Source organism: Hippocampus bargibanti, linkage group LG04 (genome assembly GCF_051943395.1).
Source record: "Hippocampus bargibanti isolate YZ-2025 linkage group LG04, ASM5194339v1, whole genome shotgun sequence".
NCBI classification, from domain to species: domain Eukaryota; kingdom Metazoa; phylum Chordata; class Actinopteri; order Syngnathiformes; family Syngnathidae; genus Hippocampus; species Hippocampus bargibanti.
Genome location: NC_142737.1, coordinates 10,130,475 through 10,154,945, shown reverse-complemented (window position 1 = coordinate 10,154,945; position 24,471 = coordinate 10,130,475). Strand labels below are relative to the sequence as shown.

General features: G+C 42.4%; 2 protein-coding genes across 2 annotated transcripts; one reads left to right on the top strand and one right to left on the bottom strand.

Annotated features, from left to right (window-relative positions):
* Positions 1-6,088: 6,088 nt before the first annotated feature.
* On the bottom strand, positions 6,089-15,592 carry LOC148898926 (alpha-galactosidase MYORG-like). Its single transcript, XM_088993922.1, has 6 exons — positions 15,531-15,592; positions 14,082-14,495; positions 12,761-13,292; positions 11,133-11,937; positions 10,355-10,473; positions 6,089-9,034 (listed from the first exon to the last, which is right to left on the bottom strand). Exons 2-6 carry the CDS (start codon positions 14,357-14,359, stop codon positions 8,687-8,689), a joined length of 2,082 nt encoding a protein of 693 aa, XP_088850048.1. The 5' UTR covers positions 14,360-14,495; positions 15,531-15,592; the 3' UTR covers positions 6,089-8,686.
* Positions 15,540-20,492, top strand: izumo1 (izumo sperm-egg fusion 1). Its single transcript, XM_088993923.1, is given in 11 exon segments — positions 15,540-15,623; positions 15,625-15,679; positions 15,926-16,138; positions 16,278-16,352; positions 17,455-17,538; positions 17,630-17,650; positions 17,725-17,814; positions 17,946-18,055; positions 19,385-19,535; positions 19,827-19,995; positions 20,159-20,492. Coding segments are annotated over 11 exon segments (1,149 nt in total). The 3' UTR covers positions 20,256-20,492.
* Positions 20,493-24,471: the final 3,979 nt, after the last annotated feature.

Below are 24,471 nucleotides of genomic sequence, written 5' to 3'. Positions count from 1 at the left end.
GTTCCATGCGGCTCACCCCTCCAAACCTGGTGGGCCGCCAAGAGGCGTCCGTTGAGGGGGGGGCACTGTCACATCTCGTCGCCGTCCTGGGCGCGCCCCGCCCCTCCTGTCACCTCCTCCGCTGCTCCCGGGAGACGGCCCCTCCCATCATCACGCACCTGGGTCCCCACAGCTGATTGTCATTCCCTTGATTGTGCCTTCTGACTATATCTACCGATCGCGCCATTCAGGCGCCGTCGGAGTATTCTGAAAGCCACCCTGTTACTTCCGTGCCGTCAGATCAGCTGTCACCGATCTCCCTCAGTCACCTCATCCTGCTGTCCTTTTTTCATGCGTGCCTCAGTAAAGACTTTTGTATACGAGTATCTGTCTCGCCGTGTATTTTGGATCCACACTCCCCGCTTTCCTTTCGTCACTCGAGCCCAGCCCTCGAGCCTCAAGTGACGTGACAACCAGAAACACCCTTAGCCACACGTAGCACTGGTCGACTTAGCATACTGGTACTGGGACGCTAATTCACACAAACGCACACCTCGTTCGTGTTTTTAGAAGATCTCCTTCTTATGCTCGACCGTAATTTTCTTTTGTGTCCTCTTTGGCTTAACAATAGCCTGTGGTGGGGTATTTTTCCGTCCCTTAATAGAAAAAGTACTACACTCGATAACAAACCACTTCGGCACGCAAAGAAAGTGGTGTAGAAAACTAGTACGCCAGCCACCGTGGCGCTGTGTGGTTTGCTTTGTCCGCCGAAAACTAGTTTGTATGTGACGATTACATTCTCGCGAATTTAATGTTCGTAAGGCGAAAAGTTCGTGAGCTAAAGCGTTCGTAAGACGAGGTATCACTGTATTTAAATTTATTCCACCAGTGGCTGACCGTCAAGGCCTGCAAAGCCTTCTCTGCTGGCTTAAAAATATCGGAATCACAGACTGATGTTAATTAGATTTTGTCCATGAATTCTTCTTAAATAATTCCAAATTGTCTTTCAGCTTCCTTTCATTACTTTTCCCCTGTTGCGCTGCTTCCAGGTGTGTGTTTTCGTATTTAAGCATTTAACCGATCACATTCCAGCCATGATTTCTTACCTGGGTCAGAAATCTACCTGGAAGCCTTCACAATCAGTTTTTCGGGGCCTGTCACACAAATGTCCCACAGGCAGCGGGCAACTTGCTTTGCTGATTGGTTCCTGCAGGGGAAGGCGAGAGCCAACTTTGAGAAGTGGTCGGTGACGACGAGGACATCGGTGGTTTTCTTGTCGCCAGACTCTGCTGTCCAAAAATCAATGCATACCAGTTCCATTGGAGCCGAAGTGCGGATGTTCTCCAGGGGTGCCCGGGCGTCTGGCTCGGGGGTCTTACCCAAGATGCACCTCTGGCACTGCCTTACATGTTTTGTAATGTCTTTCTCCATCCCTGTCCAAAAGAACCGTTCACTAGCCAAGGAGAGTGTCCGAGAACAGCCCTGATGACCAGCCGCGTCATGCACACCATGTAGGACTTGGTGTTTCAGAGACCCAGGTATGACGAACTGAAAGACTCTTCTGTTCATGTGGCGATCTTTCCTTACTCTGTAAAGAGTCCCGTCACGAACTTTCAGCTTCTTCCAGTGCCTCAGCAACAAAAGAACACAGCTCGTCTCAGCTGCTCTTGAAACGGAAAGCATCCTGTACAGTCTCATTCACGACCCCTTGGACTCCATTGAGTAGGTATTGGTAGGGTTCTTTCACCAGGCGATGGCTCACGCAAGACTGAACGAAGGGTTCTCGACTCAGTGCATCAGCCACTATGTTCTTGGGCCCTGGGACGTACTTCAAGTCAAAGTCATATGCTGCCAGCTTCGACACCCACCTCTGCTCGCAGGCATCTAGTTTGGGCTTCGTCAGGATATATGTCAAGGGGTTGTTGTCAGACCATGCAGTAAAATGTCTGCCTTTTAGCCAGTGGGAAAACTTGTCACATACGGCCCACTTTAAAGCAAGAAATTCGAGCCGATGTGCAGGGTAGTTCAATTGGGCTCGTGACAGCGTTTTACTCGCAAATGCCACTGGTCTCGCAACCTTGTCATCAGGCTGAAGCTGGGAGAGGACAGCTCCAATGCCGTCAAACGATGCATCGACTGCCAGGATGAAAGGTTTCTCAAAGTCAGGGTGGGCCAACGTTACACTGTTTGACAGATCGTGCTTCAGAGTCTCGAAGGCAGTTTGACATTCAGTGGTCCAGTCCGCCGGTGTCAACTTCACATGACTTGATGCATCCGATGTGGGTTTCGACCTGCGTCTGGCCTTACCACGGGTTTTCTGGCCTGAAAGGAGCTTGAAAAGGGGCTTGGCCTTGATGGAGCAGTCCTCAATGAAGTGCTGATAATACAACACCATTCCCAAGAAAGATCTAATTTTCTTCTGCGAGGGAGTGAGGCCATCACTGTCCATTAGGTCTGGTACCTGTACACTGTTTATCGCTTCCACCTTTTCAGGGTCTGTCCGTACCCCTGACTCTGAGACAACATGGCCAAGGAACTTCACAGATCTCCGAAGAAAGTGACACTTCTTCGGAGCAAGCCTCAGATTATGGTTCTTCAAGCGGGAGAAAACCATCTCCAATCGCTCAAGCGCAATCTCTTCTGTCGGACCAAAGACCATGAGATCGTCAAGATAGCACAGGAGGCTGGTGAAGTTCTTGTCCCCGAAAATGGAAAGCATCATCCGCATGAATGTAGCCGGGCTGTTCGAAAGGCCTTGTGGCATCCGGTTATATTCATGTAGGCCAAATGGGGACGAGAAGGCGGTGTACTTCTTATGGTCCTCAAACAGGGGCACATTATAAAATCCCGAGGTGAGGTCCATGGTGGAGAAGAAGACATTTCCTCCAAGTGCGGCAAGAGCGTCAGCCTGATGGGGCAATGGGTGAGCATCGCGCTGTGTCCTCGCATTTAGCCATCTGAAATCCGTGCAGATGCGCAACTCCCCATTCTTCTTCCACACTAAGACCAATGGAGATGCATATTCACTCGTGGATTTCCGAATAATGCCTTTTTCTTCCATCTCATTGAGAGTCATTCTCAGCTTTTCATATTGACTTGGTGGCACTCTTCGATAAGGCAGGCGGAATGGTCTCTCATCCACGAGGTGTATCTTGTGCACAAATTCAGAGGCCTCTCCACAGTCCATCCTGTTCCGTGAAAATACTGCTTCATATCTCTCAATGAGTTGGAAAAGTCTGTCCCTCCACGTATCGGAGACAGCACATGCATCCAAGTCCAGATCATGTAGTCCAAGCTTGTCCAGTGCTATTTTGATGTCTTCTTTGGACCTTGGCCTTGCGGTGGCATTCTGAACAGATTGGGACATAATTTGGATGTTGTCAGGTTCAGACAAGTCTTCTGTCGCAATGCAGGGAAATACATCTGCCAGCTTTGTGTTTCTTCTCAACACCACTTTTTCAGTCGAGGGGTTGATGACCCTCACTGGGAGCCATCCATCGCCCCACATCGGTGTGATAATCCGGCCAACCAGAATCTTCCTGGATCTGCACCTTGCTTGAGTTGGTTCAACTATGACCGTGCTGCCAACTGACATTGGTGCGCAGGCGGGAAGCTTAGCCCAAACAAGATGTTCACTCTCTGGTTGCAACATCACACATTGCTGCAACTTCAGCGTGCCAACTTTGTCAGGAATCGTTCCACCCCTCCATTTCTCTGTGTTGGAAAGCAGTGAGAAAAAGTGGTGGGAGTCATCATCAATCGAACTACCGGGCTCTGACATGAGCCGCCAATAGCCTTCAGTCTTCCGCATCAGGTGAAGGATTTTCTTAATGGCATTGCTGCCAAGAATTATGTCGTCGGTTTGTCCAGGCACCACAAACATGGGCACAGCTAGCTTGCAATTGTACACGACTATTTCCAAATCACATATGGCCGAAGGCGTCACCTGATGACCACCACATCCTACAATGACAACGTCATCTGCAGAGTAACGTTTGATGTTAGGGTTGCACACTAACAATCGTGCCATAGCCGACTCACTCAATGTGCAACCAGTAGAGCCGCTGTCAATCATTGCGGTCAGGGAAATGCCTGCGACAGTGGCAGTGGTGTAGAACAAGCTATCTGACTTCAGGACCTTGTGTGTGCCTTGGAAGATAACAGTCTTCTCCGTGGGGACACTGGAAGTGAGGGACTCTAATATCGAATCAAGATCATCTGTCGAACTGTTGGGAGGGTCATGAACTTCATCCGCATCATACTCCCTTGGATGCGGAGACATTAGTTTCCCGACAGTAGTGATCTTGTGGGCTGCACTTGTGTGGGGCAGTTGCGTCTGGAGTGATCAGGTGAAAAGCACAGAAAACAAAGTCTTTTTTCGCGGCAGTGAATAAGCGCAGAATGGTCAGCGCTAGCACAGACAGCACATGGTAGCTTATTCAAACCGTCCACCATTGGAAGCCTTGACTTGCGTCTACCAGAGGCAGAGGGATTGTTAGCTCCTTGCAGCAAAACTCTTTCCAGCATGGAAATGACACGCTCAAGATTTGCGGAGTCGGGTGGCCTGGCTGAGTGGGATATTTTATCGTTGTCCTGACATGCTGTATTCTGAAGCATTTCACTTTTATTTACATGAATGGGTTGACTGTTCGCCGCAGCTGGAGTGGCAGTCCTGGGACTCATTTCTGTCTGGTACTCATCCAGGATGGCTTGGACCTCAACTGCCGACCATTTATCCACTGTTTTTGACCTAAATGTCATGGAAAGATCTTTGGATGGACAATTTTTAATAAACATCCGTGTTACGTCGAGGGAAGAACAGTCGAAATCTCTGCCCTGTTCTTTGAGACGATTGGTGGCAACTTCAGCTGCGTTGTTAAGCCTCAACCAGTAGTCATATGGGGCCTCCTTATCCCTGGGCAGCGTGGTGTAAAAGTCTGCTAGAGGGAGAGGTGAACAAGGGGCAGTAGAAAAATGCTTGCGAAGAAGGCTATAGATGGCATTTGGGTTCTGGGTTACATCAACTCCACTGTTTCTTGTGCTAACCTTGACAACATCTTTAGCTCTACCGCTGATGTTCATGAGGATTTCCTCTGCCTGATGCTCAGGAGCTACTTTTGCTCTCCTTATGTAGTTCCTCATTAGGTCTTCCCACTCATCTACATTCATTTGATCAGTGTGGTCACCCTTGAAAGTCGGGGGTTCGCGAACTTTCCTGTGCGGTAGTATCAGAACTTGTGATGAGTCAAGACTTTGTGTTGTTGTGTCAATGGGCGTGTCATGTGGGAATGAGGTGTTATGCATGGGGACGTTATGTGTTGGGCTGAGATGTGCAACAATGCTGTCTGCCAGCTGCTGGCCAATGTGTCTAATTATGTCACTCATCTGACCAACTACGTCAGGTGACTGGGGTAAGGGATCTGTCACTGGTGTGTCAGGAGTCTGTGCGCTCGTCTGAGATGTACTACACTGGGTCTGGGAAGGAACTCTGTCCCCACTAACATAAGTGGCCTCAGCTAGAACCTGCCCATTCCCCTCTACTACATCACTCTGAATGGGACTCCACACCTGTAACATGGTCGGGATGCCTCTACCTCTACCAATACACTTATTAAAAGGTGTGCTAAATGTCTCTTGGAAGGAGCTCATTCTCAAACTTCACAAAAAAAACTTACAGAAAAAAAACACAGCAATTGCAAAACAGCAGCTCAGACAATCAACACACAATTTAAAGAACGGGGTCGACACACCGTCCACCGAGTGATGGGATGAAGACACTGTGCAGCATCGCGGTCCCGGTCCGAAGTGGAGAGTCACTTGTGATCGACGGGTCACGGCACCAATGTGACGGGTGTCACAACAGTAAATGTATATGGCAGAATGTCAGCATTCTAACAATTGCAATGCAAAAGCATTTATTAGACGTCTTACTGTGTACTAACAATTGAAAAGCCTGATGATGCGGAATAATGAGTATTTGTCATATTGTGTTTCTTGTGTCATCATGAACGCACATCATAAAGGACTTAACCGGGCACATGTGCGCTTTGATACATTATGATCACCTGTAGTGGAATGACTGAACTCTTGACTCTCACCTCATCTTCATTGTCTCACTTTATTTGATTCACTTGTCGGGACCTTTGGCAGAATGCATGCTTTTCTTTAACGGTAAGAACTCGTTTTTTACTAACTTGATAAAATGTGTATGTCACAATATAGAATATACAAAATGAGAAACGGGTTTAAAAGAATGTTTAGGTTTTATGCCACTTTATGTTGAGAACTGACAATGTACCAATGGGAAATGTCTGACTGAAAACTTGACACTTTGGTAGAAAAATTGTCATTTCTTTATTAGGTGAAACACCTTGATAAAAACTATAGCGTTAGGTGAAAGCCCCATCAATTCTCTATTGACTAAAGACACCAAAAATAATTGACATTAAAAATGGTCGGACATGAAAAGGAAAGTCCAACACCATAAGTCTAAACACATTCTGATTAATATTGCATTTGTGGAATATAATTAAACAGCAAAAATGCACCAGTTTGAGTCCCATTTCAGGGGAAGCCATTCTGCTTAATTGCTCCTCTTTGTGACGTTCACTGCAATCTTAAATAACACTAAAAGTAAAACTCAACCTCCACACCTGCCTCGTGAGTGGGTTCGGAAAACAAACCATTACTTTTTTTGCAACATTAATATTTCTGTCTTGGTACGATAGTGAACACACAAGAGCAAATAAAAGATTCGTTTTGGCGATAGGACACATGACAAGCATGAACGGAGCTGTTTTCAAGAAAAGGCATTGTGGGTATCACGCCATCATGACTGTATTGATCAAATATTAAATCGCGCACACACCAGCATGTTTGAATGTACAATGACAATCACGTCGTTTTAAAAACACCAACATTTGCAAATCTATCAGGATAGATTTGCAGAAATTGAGCAATGGCACCACTGGCTGGTTAAGGAATGTTAATGCAGGAACGAGAGAGTGGTGGTTCTCAAACTAAGGTACTCAAATTTGTAAAAAAAAAAAAAATAATAATAAATAAAAAAAAAAATACACTGTTGTATGGTTTGAAAAATTGCATATCTCCGAGGACAATAAACAGACACAAAGCAAAATTAGCAAAAAATAAAAAAGAATGAATGTTCAATGAATATTCTTAGCAGAATATTGTCCTTTTAAGATGACGGGGGGAAAGTGCCAAATATTGGGAGAATAAAGTTGTATTTCTGAACTTGACAAAAAAATACAGCACATTCGCTCGCAAAAAATGCAACTTTAATCTCCTGATATTACAGATTTGAGTGTGCCTTGTTCGTTTGAACGTTGCAACTTTTTAACTTGAAATGTTTGAATTACAGAACTTTATTATCCAACTTTATTATCAGAAAATCCTCTTGCCCCCTAAAAAAATGGAATTTGTCGTTGGAATAAGACTTTTTCCCCTTGGAAATTATTCACTGTTTGGATGAACAAGAAATCATGTCTTCCTTCTGAGAGGTGCCTTCCAAACATCTTGATAACCTCAATTTAGTGCATTTGCAGTACATTCATAAAAGCATCCACAGGCGAGATGACATGTAGAGCGGAATACGAAAACAAAATTACTACATTTAATGTATCCAAAATAACAGTTAACCCTTCATTTCATTCAATCAACGAATTAAGTGAAAGGGTGAACTGACTACCTTTCAGTGGCCAACACTGATGATAAAGACACACGTTGGTTAGCTTACAGCGCGGTACATTAGCATTTAAGGAGATGAAGCCACTGCCGACTGGGTGCCAAGACTGATCGGAGTTCGTTTACTACTGTCTGGAAGGCACATAAGAAAAAAATGAAACAATACAATCGAATTTCATTCAGTCTTTGGGTGAGACTTCCATGCAGCAGTCCAAATGGCGCGCAGATCAGTGTGAGACATGGACAACAGTCATGCGATTCCAGTGCCTTTTGAATTGCATGCTAGATCAGTTTTTCTTAGCTAGAGTTATATCTTTATCAGCAGTTGAGACATTAGAGAAAAAAAAGGTTTTGTTGTTGAAAGTGCAAGTTTTGTGTAACTGGAATGAGTTTCCTGCAGTCAACATGCCTGGCTTTTTCATATGACATTATTTTTGGTGTTTTTTTTTTCTTGTGAATTCTAAATCCAGAATAACTTGATTTGAATCGGGAGTGTTCAAAAATTCCTCCTGTGCCAAACAGGAGAAGTACAAGCTGCAATTAATACTCTTGCTCTGCTTCAGCTGTTGTTAAAGCGTGATAGAAATCAATATGTATTGTTTTTGTGTCATCAATTTCCCCAAGACCCGTATGCTGAAGACTACAGTACTGTATATTACATTTATTCACCCTTTCAGGGACAGCGGTTACTACAGTGGACAGCTTATCGTGTTATCAGGTTAGAGTGCATGAAACGGTTAATCGATTTATTTCAGTAGTAAAGTCAAATGATATATTGAACTAAGAAAGTAGCCAATTAGCAGGGATGCAGGATCATTCATGAGCTGTTTAAAAAATATATATTTTTTTACTTAAAGTAACAGCCTAAGTAGTGAAACTATTATTTTCAACAGCCGTATTGCCGGAAGCACAGCCATGTCAAAACTGCTGCTTTTATTTGGCACGTGTTCATGGACACATTTACCTGGAAACAGCATGGGAGGGCCCGTCATGCTTGCATAGTTCAGTGTACCCATGTAAAGTAGGCAATCTCATCCAGGTCAACGGGGTAGTCGGTGAGGTACTTGGGACCCTTAACAAAATGTTTTCCCTTGTTGCTTCTCCACCTTCCCGCAGGCAAGTAGATGTCTCTTTCCTGTTTGCCTGGTTCCAACACTGGAGCCACCATCAGGTCATCCCCAATCAGAAACTGGGAGTCGACCTTATAAGCTGCCTCGTCGTCATTGGCGATCCACCAAAGGGGCCTGATGATGGGATCTCCTGTGTTAACCACCTCGTGGGCCAACTCTAGAACCCTGGGGGCCACCAGAGTCTCATGGAGTTTTGTGAACTTTCGCGCGATTTCTACCACCTGGACAAAGATATGATTTATCATCATTTTCTTGCAAAGTAGGGTATACATTCAATTACTGTCGGGATCATAATCAGTGTTTAGCCCATTCACTGCCAGACGATGTGCAAAAATGTGCAGGACCCACAGAATATTGAGTTTTAGTTTTAGCAGCGTACAAAATGTATTCTCTTTTTCATCTAAAAAAAAAAAGAGTTAATTCCTAAGTTATATGGGTCTGGACTTATCTGAGCTTGAAATGGGAGCGGCTGCACAAAATACACAATACGTACATATTGATTTATATAGCGCTTTAACAACAGCTGAACTGTAACAAAGCGGCAACATGGACAAAAGGCAAATGCTGCCTGCTCGTGGAAGGGAAAAACACTCTCAGAGGTCTGACCAGCGCTTTATCGGCACCCCGGTAAGACAAACCAACACCCGAACAAATTTGGGAATGGCGCTCCACGTCACACTTTTCAATTCGCAAATACATTCGCGAATGGCAGCGAATGAGTTAAAAGAGAAAAATATGAAAAGAATATGGCTCAGCGGAAACACAATGATAAGATCAGCCATACTTTGATACAACAAACTGTAACCTGATCTGAAACCAGCCAAGAACTAGGGCTTTGGAACATGTAGGACGTGAGCTCAAGTCTTGGGTGCGAACGTGTCATTTAAAAATATATATTTATCAACTTGCATTTAGCTGTTGGGGCAATTCTAGCCTGACTGCTTCTGAGGTGACCTTGAGTTAAGCAAGAAGTGTGATAAGGAGTAGTGACTTTCACGATTCATGTGTTGTACTTTTATGATACCTAAAAACATCCAACCGAATGAGTTAAACCATAATGAAAATCAAACTTAGGATAAAAAAAATTGACAAAAACATACCGACTAACAATTTCAGCCTAATTCATATCAAGTACCGTATTTTCCGTTGTATAAAGCGCACCCAAAAAAAGCCTTGATTTTCTCCAAAAGACCCTGCGCATTGTATGCAGGTGTATGTGAAAACATATTGAGCCACAACAGGTCTCGCCACTCCTGTCAGCAGCCAACGACTCCATTTCCCCCTGTAGAAGAAGCCTCATAATGTGCTGTGCCTTATATTTGGAAAACCTTTATATATTTCTACATTATATTTGAAAACTTGTCAATCATTGAAGGTACGTCTTATACTCCAGTCCGCCTTATATATGGAAAATGTTTGAAAATACACCATTCGTTGGGGGTGTGCCTTATACTCCGGTACGCCTCACACACCGTAAAATACGGTACATACTGTAAAATAATCACACGGGAGGTAAATGTATGAAGTGTTATTATACTCACTTCATCGTCGTACAACCATGGCGGTATAGAAAACTGCATAGCAGGCATAAATGCAGACAGTTCCAACCATCTGATGTACAGCTCTCTGTCAGGCAGGTCATAGCCATCTTTTATAGATCCTAAAGTACATAAATAAATATGAGCGATAGATCATTTCATATGAAATGTTCAGTGAATCATTTATACAAGTAAAAACCGAATACAGACGTTCCCCTACTTAACATTCGAGTTACGAACAACAGTACATACGAACATTGTTGTAGTAACATATGTAGTATTATCTCCACTTGTACATATCTTTAAAGAGCATATATTTTATTAAATGTTTATTTTTCAGTACAAACCAATAGAGGTTACTTACACAAGCCTTAAAAATATTTATATAAACCTTAAACTTACTTATATAAGCCCTAAACATACATTCCATACAAAATCTAGCACTGAAGGAATTTACAAACAAATTCACCTTACGAACAACCGTTCGAAACGTATCTCATTCGTAAGTTGTGGAGCGTCTGTAATAACAAAGATCCAGATGAGTCAGAATTTGCCTGTCTGCAATTTTTCATAATCTTATGTATTCATTGAAAATCTCGGATGTCCTCTTTTAGTGCTTAAAATCTTGAACATTTTTGCGCCACCTGGAGAAATCTCTGCTGTTATGTTTAATCGGCATTTGCGATGTTCTGTTTTGTTTGTAAATTATTTGCAGATGCTATTCATGGCAGAGGTCAGTTGCTGTAAAGCTAATTTCTGTGAAACTGTAGCGATTTTGTACCTGTCATGTGGTCAGGGTACGCATTCCCACCAATCATATCGGGCAGTACAAACTGGTACCCCAGGATGCTGATAGTTAGAACGGTGGGAATGATGGACTTGAGGCCGAGCTCGTAACCCCATACAGAGTCCCTGTCAATGATCCTGTAGAAACAAGAGATGTTTTGACTCTGGTAGCCCACCCTCAGCTCAGCTCGCTCACTAAACGGTATGGCCATCTCTGTGTAGCGGCGGGTAAAGGTGGAGGGGTCCGTCAGTGGGATGAAGGTGCTAAACTGTTGAGGGAGATAGCTTGTCTCTCCTGCATCAAACTTAAAGGATGTCACGCCATAGTGTGTTTTGAGCTTGGCCAGTTGGACTGAATACCAATTCCGGGCATCTGGGTTGGTAAAATCCAAGATTCCACCGATGCCATTCCACCAGCGAATGAGAGCTGGCAGTTCACCGCCGTGCTCGCGCACAAAAAGGCCATCCTGAAGGGCAACGCCAAAGTTGATGGAGTCATAGTTGATGAAAGGATGAGTCCAGAGGGTCACTTGAAAGCCATCTTGTCGAAGCGTGTCGAACATCCCGCTGGCGTTGGGGAACTTCTGGGGGTCGAAATCAAACTCGCCGTAGTCGGCGGTGTAGCGGTCGTCGAGCTCCAGGTGAGAGCAGGTGAAGCCATGTTTGGTGATGTTAGAAGCATATTGCAGTAACTTCTCTTGGGTGACGGAGGTCTTGTACAGAGCCCAAGTGGACCACACCGGGTGCTTGAATACCTCAACAGAAGGAACCTTGACCGGCTTTGGGAAATAGCGGCGCACCTGACGGAACAAAAAAACAGTAATGCAGTTTTTCCGGACAACCTTTTTGTGACATGATAGCTAAGCTAGCGAGCTAGATAGATAGATAGAGTAGCACTTTCCTCCAACATTCTAAAAACATGCATGGAAGTTTTCAGATTAACTCATTCGCTCCATTCCCGAATTTATTTGAGAATTGAACATTGTGACGTGGAGCACCGTTCCCGAATTTGTTCGGGTTTTGTTTTGTTCTTGCGGGGGTGCTGATAAAGCGCTGATTAGACCGCTGGCAATGTTTTTCCCTTCCACGAGGGGTCAGCATTTGCCCTTTGTTCATTTTAGTGCTTTGTTACAGCTTCAGCTGTTGTTAAGGCACTATATAAATCTCTACGTCTGTGTAAGCTCTCAGTCGTACAGGAGTGGTCCATCGATGAGAAGGTTTCTTCAGCCGTCATCTGTACAAAAGTGAAGGTTTCGGACGTTTCGCCTCCTATCCAAGAGGCTTCGTCAGCGAACTAAAGTCTGACTGGTCGTATCGGCCCCATTTATATAAATCTCTATGTATTGCATTGGATTTTGGACAGCCGCCCTCATTTCAAGCTCAGATAATTCCAGACCCATATAATTTAGGAATGAAGAAAGTTAAGTCAACATTTTTTTACGATTAAAGGAAAGAGTCTTACGTTTTCTAATGCTGTATTGAATGTTTATGTAGTCCTAAAACTCAATATTCTTTGGGTCTTGCAATTTGAGTGAAAATGACAAAAACCCTGGCACTGCAGTGGACACATTTTTGCACATCGTTTGGCAGTGAATTGGATGCATGGATGGTGTCAATACTCACCATGTATTTATGAATTGAGGTGACATCTGAGCCCACACACACTCTGTAGCTGAGTGCTGGTGAGGCCTGCTGTCCCTCAGGTGGTTTGAATGGAGAATCTTGGTATCGGGCTTGGAAGTGAAGCGTCATGTCCTTCTCAGACCAGCCCAAATGAAACGGCACAGAATCGTTGATTTTAATGGCCACAGCCTTAGACGAGAGCCAGTAGCGTTCGAGAATCCCCCCAAAAGCATTCCGGTTTGAGTAGACGTCGCTCGTGATGAAAGGCTGCGGTTCCTGCTCACCCTCAATGTTGATGGGCCAGTGTTGGGTGGCCAACTCTGCCCCTCCGTACCAGTAAGAGACATTACAAGCCATGGCGTGTTCCACGGTGCGTTTATCTTGCAGAGGCTCCCAGCGCACGTGGTAACACATCACCGTGTCCTTTAGCCGAACAGTGTGGATAAAAAAGTTGATCTTGCCAGCATCTGACTGAGTGCAGCTTAGCATATTTTCCTCATTGGAACATGAGTCTAAATCCAGAGTGGCGGATCTGTAGATCATTCAAGAAAATGGGTTCAGCATTAAATACGTCATGCAATAAAACATGAATTAAAAAATAACCCATGTTTGGCTCACGGTTTCAACGTTTAAGCTTTGACTCTGTATGGAAAGTCACGTCCTGCCTGCTTGTGAGGTTTTTCTACATGATTGGCTGCCAGAGGAGTAAATAAAGTCATGGTTGTAGTAGTGGTTGTTCCCAAAGGGGCTAGTCATCATACTTTCATTATTGTTTCCATCATCCATTGACCTATTTCCGCCTCACAGAGTGGATGGACTTCAATCAATAGATTGGCGCGTCCGCTTGTCTTTGTGTGTCGGATTAACTGATGTATTGCGTGTGTAAAGACTTTGTATTTTCATTGAAAGAGAATCAGCAAAGGTTAAAATGAGGCAAATTGCCTTTTTTTTACGATCTAGCGGTCTGAATAAGTATGCTCGAATCACACTTGTCGTCCCAGTGATGTTTCATTTAACCCAAAAGGCTTTCTCAGTTGTTTTTTTTTGTGAAAGGGATGTCAGGACATTGTTGTGACGAGACAATGTGTTGCCTCAAATGTCATTCTGGGTTGTCGGTTTGACCTAGATGCTCCTTTCAAACCAGTGATCCTCCTTATCCAGAATTTGGACGTCATCCTCAAAAGAATGTCCTGACATTCCTCCTCGAAAAAAATAATTCATTCCACAGGGAGGGTGGCTCCATACACTTTTTTTATTTCACATTTTGTCCTAAACTAAATGACACAGTCTACTTTACCGACACACAGAAAGAGAAGCTCACCTGAAGGACATGGTGAATATAATCGTGCCTGCTTGGTTACGAATTACAAAACCATCCTTGTTGAGGTCTAGCAACTCCGTCTTCAAGAGCTGGGCTTTGCGCAGAGATGCAGAGTAGTAGCACCAGGCCACCACGGCAGCCAGAACCAATGCACAGCCAAGAACACTTGCAATAACCAAGGGCCGGGCTTCCTGATTTCCTCGCTTTTTTAGCGGGGAGCCCCCGGTCCCATCGGACAGGTGCTGCTCCCCTGGGGCAACTGGAACAATGTGGTACATACTAAACTATATAAGGACCTAATAAGAATGGTGGATAATGATGATTTTCATAATTGAGCTTCCTCCTAGTAGTAGTCGTGGAATCGGAGGAAGAATGATGAATGGATGTCTGCCCTTCAGGTTGGATGGTTCCACCCTTAAAAGAAGGCACCCATGTCAATACAGTAGGAGCAAAGCAAGAGTCATATTACAAAATACAGTATGGATACCATTAATGGTGTAATGGTACATTTGTGTGATAAACCTTAACAAATTCACACTACTTATCAAATCCTCTGCGAAAAACCTGTAACTTTCTGTTTTTTGTTCTGTTTCTGTTTTTTTTTTTTTTTTCTTCATTTTAAGATTAGTTGGTAGCTTAATCTCGAGTACGCACAGTATACTGTTTGCTTTTGTTTTTCGTTTGATTCTTTTGTTTACAGGGCTTTAGCTGTAATTAAAACTAAAACTACGTTGGAGACAAGCCAGGGCGTTTTCAAATTTACGTACAGATTCGAGTTACGTCACAGACGTAACGAAACTTCGTCGTAAACACTCGCCTAAACACCGACGCGGGCTCTTTGGCTAAAGAGGAAGACAATACTGGGAGCAATGTGAACGCAATTCAATTCTTATGTGGTTTATATCGTCGCGGCTCTTTATTGCTCCTGGCCTTTTTAAAGTAGAAACCAAGCGGTTTGGTGAACAACTGATCAACTCGTCTTGACTGCCTTTTTTGGGGTTGTTTCTTTTTACAAGGGGCCCAGATATAACATAAAATATTGACTAGTGTACATCGATGAGAAGGTTTCTTCAGCCGTCATCTGTACAAAAGTGAAGGTTTCGGACGTTTCGCCTCCTATCCAAGAGGCTTCGTCAGTCTTCGTCAGTTCGCTGACGAAGCCTCTTGGATAGGAGGCGAAATGTCCGAAACCTTCACTTTTGTACAGATGACGGCTGAAGAAACCTTCTCATCGATGGACCACTCCTGTACGACTGAGAGCTTACACAGACGTACTGTAGTGTACATGTATTTCTCAAGAAGTACGGCGTCCCAGATCTGAGATGTTAACCGTTATAAATTTATTTTCGCGCCGGTCGAATAGCAGTCTTAAGTGAGCAGTGCCGTCTCCGAAGATGTAACTCAGAACATGTCATGAAATTATGGTTAAGCGAAAATACAAAAGCTTACTTGTCCCAAATGTCGCTTTACTTCCAGCACACACCCGCGAAGCCTTGCGCAGGTGCAGCACTGCAGCTCTGTTTGCCCGCCCAACAACAACCAAAACTGCGATGGTGATTTGTCCAGACGCACGGCAATCAACTATTAGAGGATTCTGGGTATTGTAGTTTATAATTTAAGATTTTCAAATGATTTACAATGTACAATGTGTTAACTAAGAAAATATTATTCCGACTTACAGCCTAGGAAATATAAGGAAAACTGTAATGGTGATAAAAATGCAACATATCCCCTTCATTCAGTCCAACATCGCTCTTTTTTAAGAAAAGCCTCTTTGACATAGACCGTGCAGAATTGTAGGACTTTGACAGAAAAATTAAAATGTATTTGTACGCATCAAACAGGGAGAATGCTGCAGTGGTGGACAGTCATACTGATGCTATGCTGCAACACTGTGAGCGAGGCTTGTCTGCAGTGTGACAAAGAGGTCTTAAACACGCATGAAGACTTTTCCTTATCTGCCTCAACTGCACAAAAGCAAGTCAACTGGAAAATAATTATTGATAATGTCTATACTAAATATAAGGAAGCAAGCCGGGAATTGAAAGGCGTTATAGGTAAGAACTATATTTGTCACAATATAACAAGATTTATTTTGAGACATTTCCAATTGATTATTTCAATTCGGTTCTTAGGTTTTGTAAAAGATGATCTTCAGTATTTATGGTGATTAATGACCTGTGTCTCACTGTTTAGATCCGACCACCCTGTACAAAGCCAAAACTGAATACCTGGGTGAATTTAATCGGTTCTTGGGTGGAAAAAACACTGGTGAGAACTAATACATTGTTGTATATTAGTAAAGAGCAACTTTACTTAGCAACTTTACTTTACTTAGCTTACTTACTTTACTTAGCAACTTTGTTTTAGGAAAAGCGCTCTGTAAAATTGATAGAGGTACAGTTTTTTTTTCTCCCAACAAAGTTATCTGAATTTCAAATATCTGAAATTCAATTCAAAAATGAGCCTGGGAACAAATGTTACAATATTTCCTATCAGAAAATTGCTTTAGAGATAAATAGAGGCCCGCCAACATTATGAATTGCGTTTATACATATTGAAAGGACAACCGACATCTCTGGACAATTTGTGTCCATCATTTCTAAAATGGCTTCAAATGACTTCTACTGAGCGTATTTTAAAAAGATTCCACCGCATATAGCTATATTTTACGTGTTAAGACTCGCGCTGAATATTCAGGAAGTCTTGTTTTTGAGTTGGTGACGAGTCCGTACGTGACGTCACTAAAGGAACGCCCCCTGACCGCAAAAAAGACATTGTAGCAGTCCTTCCATCACGTCAATGTATTTTGATTTATTGTTTGGTCTGAAAACCTTGTGTTGCACCCAAAATCCGCCAGAAGAGGGCGTCCAAGCTCCATATAAGGAATTTATCAGCCTGTGGAAACGGAGGTGGCTACAGGAGGTCGCCATTTTGTGCCACTTTTCTGGTGATCGTTTTTCCCCAATGTTGTCTCAAAATGGCATGGAATAAATTCTTTAATCGATTGGAAACGTGTATGCTTTCCTCTTCAGAACTATTTGAATCATATTCATAACTGGAGGTGTAACAAGAAAGCATATTCTCCGAATCTGAAGCCATTGTTTTGATTCTCAAGCAATGCAAGACATCTTGGCGTGACGTCACAAACTGGGGGCGGGACTTTCTGAAAATGCCCAATTCGCAGCTCAATTTTTTGCAGATTTTGGACACTTTAAGTCATTTTTATTGGTGTTTTGCATTTGAATAAAAATATCATACTGCGTGTTTTGGGTATTTTAGATGCTATAAAACGATTTTCTGATGTCAGTTAAGAAACAAAAAAAGTGTTTAACTGCACATATACTGAGCACTAACTTCCATTTTTGCCCAGGACATTCTCAAAGAGCTTTCATTCAAGTCCTTGAAGAAGGAAAGACGATTTTAATCACACATTTGAAAAAGTTCATAGCTGATGGTAAATAGCTTTAATACAAGAGCGTGCACAGCATAATTTAAACATCTTAATTGTGAATCAAATGCGTGCTTTTTGTTTGTCTTTCCCTCAGGATTGTGCCCCAATAAGTGCGGTGAGTTTGATTTTCCCCTCGCAATTCATGTTTGAAGCATTGGACATGATGTGTGATAACTGTTTGCCATTCAGGGTTCTTGCAGCGACGAGTAATGGATTGCATAACATGCAAGTACAAGATTTACAGCTGTCCGTCTCCGTCTGGCAAGTTGGATTGTAGTGGTATGTACTCGTGTATGGAGGGTATGTTTTGTTCTCAACATAGGACATGTGGTCACAAAAGTGGAAATAAGTTCCGTGTTGCGTGTCCGTGTGAGTGAAAGATATTCATATGCATCCTTTGCTTTCTGCAGAATATAAGATTGAGGAAAAAGAAGGAGGACAGGCATTGTTGGACTGTTTCAAACCATGGCATTCACTTGTTTTCGGGAGCCTATCATACACTTGGACCTCTGACGCAAAGGTCTGCTTTTACATCCTGACATATTTTTTAGGTCATTATTAATAATAATAATAATAATAATAATAATAAGTAGTCTAGTGGTTAGCACATCAGCTTCACAGTGCGGAGGTCGCCGGTTCGCGTCCCGATCCGGCCTCCCTGTGTGGAGCTTGCATGTTCTCCCCGGGCCCGCGTGGGTTCTCTCCGGGTCCTCCGGTTTCCTCCCACACTCCAAAAACATGCATGGCATGCAGATTGACCACTCCAAATTGTCCCTAGGTGTGAGTGTGAGAGTGACTGTTGTACATCTTTGTGTGCCCTGCGATTGGCTGGCAACCAATTCAGAGTGTCCCCCGCCTCGTGCCCGAAGACAGCTGAGTAGGCTCCAGCACCCACCCTAATGAGGAATAAGCGGTACGGAAAATGGATGGATGAATAATTCATAATTCACAATTATTATTATTATTATTATTAATAATAATAATAATAATAATAATAATAATAATAATAATAATAATAATAATAATAATAATAATAGTTTTTTTTCATAAGCAATTTTCAAAACTCTCAAGGACACTTTACAATAAAAAACAGGGACTTAAATAAAACCACAGCTAAGGTTATAAATAAGGTATACAGTATATAAATATATAGTATACTGTATAATATATGTCCCATCCCACCAAATTTGTACCATATGCTTTGTCACGCTATTAAAATTAATTTAAACAAATGAAAGTAGTTTCTTTTTAAATGTTAAAACCTATAACACATTGAACTACTCAAGAGGGGGAAAAAGCATTATACTGTACTGTACTGTTTATTTTATACATTTTAACCACGAGGGGGCGGAACTTGCACGGATTATTTGGATTGGCCCAAATACAATTGAATTTTCGTATGCTGACTAGTCAAGTTTATTAAAAAACTGCAAAATAAAATGTAATAAAATTAAACAAAGAAGAATTTCCATAGGATATTATCGAGCATGAGTGATCATAGCAAATTTGCCTCACAGTGCTCAGGCTGTGGGTTCAACTCTTGACTTGGGCCTTATGCGAGTCATTTGTCTGTTCTGCCCGAACTTGCTCGGATATTTTCCTGGCACGACGCATTTCTGTTTGTTCTTGTTTGTATTTCGCAACCTCTATGGTGAAATGAAATAAATAATCCCTCATAAAATCACATTGTAACAATTACAAAACTTGTATTTAACCATTAGCTACCAAAGTCTGCAGTCTTGTGTCAATTTAAAATTGCAGTTTCATTACATTCAACCTGTTGTATATGATGCGCTGTATTCTTACACTAATATGACCTATTTTTTGCACATCTTTTTTTTATATTCAGGTCAATGGTCCAAACTCACAATATAAGATAGTCATGGAGGAATCTAGCATGGTTTTAAATCAGCTCCGCTTGAAGGATCAGGGAAAGTACCAATGCTCACTGACGGACCAAGATGGGACTGAGTTATACCGCGTTGCTGTGCACGTAACTGGTAAAGTCAATCAAACTTCTTCAAGTCACAAATAAGTAAATGCATTAAATAGATAAATAAACAAACAGGTAGTTGGCTAGTTGGCTAGATAGATAGATAGATAGATAGATAGATAGATAGATAGATAGATAGATAGATAGATAGATAGATAGATAGATAGATAGATAGATAGATAGATAGATAGATAGATAGATAGATAGATAGATAGATCATCAACATGTAACATCACATTTCTTCAAGTCACAAATCTCTCTGTCTCTCTCACTCTGTTGTATTTCTCATCCTTCACAGTCACTCCAGGGCTGACCGAAACAACCAGATATAACCTTTCACTGCCTGCATTGACTCCTGAAGATGAAGAATCGCTTTCACAATACTATAGCAGCGCGCTGGTTCCGCTGATGGGACTAATCACGACTCTTAGTTTGGCAGGGTGTCTCATCTTCATTGTTGTCATTGGGTAAGTCGCGGGAAAAGATGACAAGCAAGAGCATTGCGGTTTGGTTCACATTTTTCGACGACCTGCATAATGCAGGGTTTATAGTGCCCTGTATAATGACCCCAAGATGCTATCCAATTGATGTTTAAATATGAGTGTATGACCCTGTGTGTGCTCCCCACAGAAACATGATGATTCAGCGAAGAAAAACACAGAAAAGCAGAGTGGAGGAAGAAAATAACACATCCACCTCTGTGTGGGCCAGATGGCGTGCACATTAAAAGGTTCTTGTGGCACTTGAAATTTCAAATGTACTTGATGTTTTCTTGTCGTGCTGTCATTGCTGATCCACCCGATTGTATTTTGGTCTCATCTGACCGAAGCATCTTCCATAAGTTTGTGGTGACCCCTTTTGTGGCAAATGGGACATCTGGTAGTTCTCAGTTTGCACTTATTTTTATCTTAATCGTTCATCGTGTTTATTTTGAAATAGATCTCTTAATTCACTTTACATGGTTTTTAAGTAATATGTAATTGATTAACTCATTCATTGACGTGCAAAAATGTGTCCACTCCAGTGCCATGGTTTTTTGTCATTTCCACTCAAATTGCAGGTCCCACAGAATATTGAGTTTTATGACTACATAAACATTCAATGCAGCGTAAGTAACCTTAGACCATCTTTTTTTCCATCAGAAAAATTGAGTTAATTCCTAAATTATATGGGTCTGGAGTTATCTGATCTTGAAATGGGGCCAACTGTACAAAATGCAAATGGTGCCCTCTCGTGGAACATTGCCAGAAGTCTGACCGGCACTTAATCAGCACTCCCTGCAAGGAAAACCAAAACAAATTCAGGAATGGCGCTCCATGTCATATTTTCAATTCCCGAATGGCAGTGCAGTGAATGTGTTAATATTGTGATATCATGAGAGGCTAGCTCTCAGCGGGACAGGACAAGAAGTGCAATGGACGACAGATTTGGATACAAACAAAAGGTTTTAATCAGGGTTCCAGGGGGAATTCACAAGCAACAAAGGTTTGAATTGTGTCTCTTCCAATACTTCAAAATAAAGTCTCTTCTGATACTTAAATCCAAATAAAGTCTCTTCTGAGGTAAAACTGAAGACGGAGTTCTTTTACAAGAGTCTCTAGGCCTCACCCCTCTTGATGTCCTCGTCATGTAGCCGAGCCACCTTAGCTAGGTTCAAATCCAGTGTCCACTCGTGTGGTCCCAACTGGCAATGAGTTCCACGCCGCAATCAACTTCTTCACAGAGCGCAGCACTCGAGCTTGTCTTTCCCCAAGCGCCACACTCAGAGGCTCTCTGCCTTAAGAGCCCTGCTTTCCAATCAAGCCCTCATCAGCTGCAGGTGTGTGGGTTTAATTGCTGCCTTCCACCAGGTGGGGCCAAGACTCTCTCTGGGTGGAGCCATCTTAGGGGGATGTATTTGCCCTCCAGGACACAGCCTCTCGTGACATCACAATATGAAAAATAAAGAATTGAATGGCATTTATTGAATTTTATCGTAAATATGTCCTGAATGAGTTAAACAGTTTGAAGCTGGATTTGTGTCAGTCAATAAATACGGTCAGTTGCAAATTGTCAGGAAGAATGGATTACAAAATCATGTTGGAATTTGGTACATGTGGAAAATGATTCCTAGGGTGGCCTAAAAAACCAGTGACTGGAAGGTGCCTCCTGAATATTTTTTTTCTTTTTGTGCGAAAAACATGGAATTATACCTACAAGTTAGGTGTCATGGTTTAGTACCTACTGTATTCCAATACAATCAGAATCAATCACCTTTATTGCCAAGTATGTAGAACACACACAAGGAATTTGTCTCCGGTAGAACACGCTGCACTAGTATCGTAAAAAAAAATAGCAGGCACTATACAGTTCTAATACAAACAACCAAATTATATCAAAAGCAATATATCAGTGGTGGCCCAGTAGTCCAGTGGTTAGCGTGTGGACCTCATTGTGCAGAGGTACTGGGTTCAATTCCAGCTATGGCCTTTCTGTGTGGAGTTTGCATGTTCGCCCGGGGTGCTCGTGGCTTTTCTCTGGGTGATTGAACACTCTACTAAATTGTCCCTAGGTGTGAGTATAAGTGTGACCGTGGACAGCTGGTTGTGTCTGTGCCCTGCGATAGCTGGCAACCAGTGATGGGTGTCCCCCGCGTAGTAGTCGAAGATAGCTGGGAGAGGCTCCAGCATCTCCCCGTGACCTTTGTGAGGATAAAATGAACGGATGTGATTTGTTTTCCATTAAACCACACACACACTTTTCGGCCATATGCATGTGAAATCTCAAACACAGTTCAGCTTTCCATAAAATGAACCACCAGCCATATGGGAGGTGAGTGGGCGGCCTGGTTACATGGACGTGCACGATACGAACGGGATGAGGTCAGCATCTGGGTTGTCATGTTTTTCTGAGATTAACTCCCGCCATACAAATAATCCGGGATAATCCTAATGAGGGCAGGAGGCGTTCAGAATTTCTACTCTGTATCATATATCTTTGAACTCTTTCAACAGTAGCCAAAATGGAACTGTATAGTGCCACTTAGCAGTTTTTTTTGACAACGATACTAGTGCAGCGTGTTCTACCGGAAACAAATTCCTTGTGTGTTCTACATACTTGGCAATAAGATGATTCTGATTCTGATATTTACTCATACATTTATTCAGAAAAAAATGCTCCTTTCATCATTTATCTCATTCACTGAAATTCATGAATTTATTTGGGAATTCAAAATATGACGGAGAATGCCATTCCCGAATTTGTTCGGGTTTTGTGTTTTTCATACATGGGTGCCGATAAAGCGCTGGCCATGGCCTCTGGCTATGTTTTTTTCTTTTACACAAGGGGGGAGAATTTCCCCTTTTTCCATGTTCGCACTTTGTTACCGCTTCAGATGTTGATAAAGCGCTATATAAAGCAATATGTATGTATTGCATTATATTTTTGAAAGCCGCCCTCATTTCAAGATCATATAACTCCAGAACAATATAATTTAGTAATTAATTCTTTTTTCTGATGATAGAAGAGAGTCTACATTTTCTTACACAGGATTGAATGTTTTTGTTGTCCTAAAACTCAATATTCTGTGGGTCCTGCAATTTCTGAAATGACAAAAACCCTGGCACTGGAGTGGACACATTTTTGCACATCATCTGGTTCATCTTTATTAAGCTCATAGAGTTACTTGTTCTGTAGCCACAAAGGGACACAAGCCAGTGTCTTATTGTGCCGGTCTCACATACAGAGGGTTGTGTCAGGAAGGGCATCCGACATAAAAGCTTGGCCAAAACAAACATGCGAATCAAACATCTGAAGATGGAGGACACTGATTCGCGGTGGCAACCCCTTGAAGGGAAAAGCCGAAAGGAAAAGAAGATCTGGCAGTGAATGAGTTAAAGGACAACCGACGTCTCCGGACAAGTTGTGTCCATAATTTGTAAAATGGCTTCAAATTACTTCTACGGAGTGTATTTTACAAAGATTCCACCGTATATAGCTATATTTTACGTTTTAAGACTGAATATTCCGGAAGTCTTGTTTTTGAGTTGGTGACGAGTCCTCACCCTACGTCACTGAAGGAACGCCCCTGACCAAAAAAAGGACAAATTGTAGCAGTCCTTCCATCACGTCAATGCTTGTTTAGTCTGAAAACCTCGTGTTGCGCCAGAAGCGGGCGTCCTAGCTCCATATAAAGAATTTATCAGCCTGTGGAAACGCAATACACTGTCATATCTACAAGAGGTCGCCATTTTCTGCCTCTTTTCTGGGACGCTACATTGCAGTCCAGATTCCTCAAAATGACATGGAATCAATTCTTTAATCGATTGCAAACAGGTATGCTTTCCTCTTCAGAACTATTTGAATCATATTCATAACTGGATGTGTAACAAGAAAGCATATTCTCCGAATCTGAAGCCATTGTTTTGATTCTCCAGCAAGGCAAGACGTCTTGGGGTGACGTCACGAACTGAGGGGCGCGACTTTCTGAAAATGCCCAATTCGCAGCTCAATTTTTTTGCAGACTTTGTACACTTTAAGTCATTTTTATTGGTGTTTTATATTTGACTAAAAATATCATACTGTGTGTTTTGTGTATTTTAGATGCTATAAAACGTTTTTCTGGTGTCAGATAGGAAACAAAAAAGTGACGTCGGTTGTCCTTTAAATGAACGATATCTGGACACTTTCTATCGACTAAAAATGGCATCACAATTGCTCAAGGCTTTGGTAACAACCAAGCGTGGAAGTTTGAAAAGTGAACAAAGAGTTCATATAATGACCGTCATGGCTCACATGTTGTCTGGGTTTGGTCGGGTGATATTCGCTATATAGAGGAGCCTTTCAGAACTGTACTATAATTTTTTTGAAACAATACTTAGAAGACAAGGCACAATGGCATTATGAAGTATTTTGTTCCTTGGCATGATAGTAACTCACTTATCAAGCATTTGAGCCAAATGGAA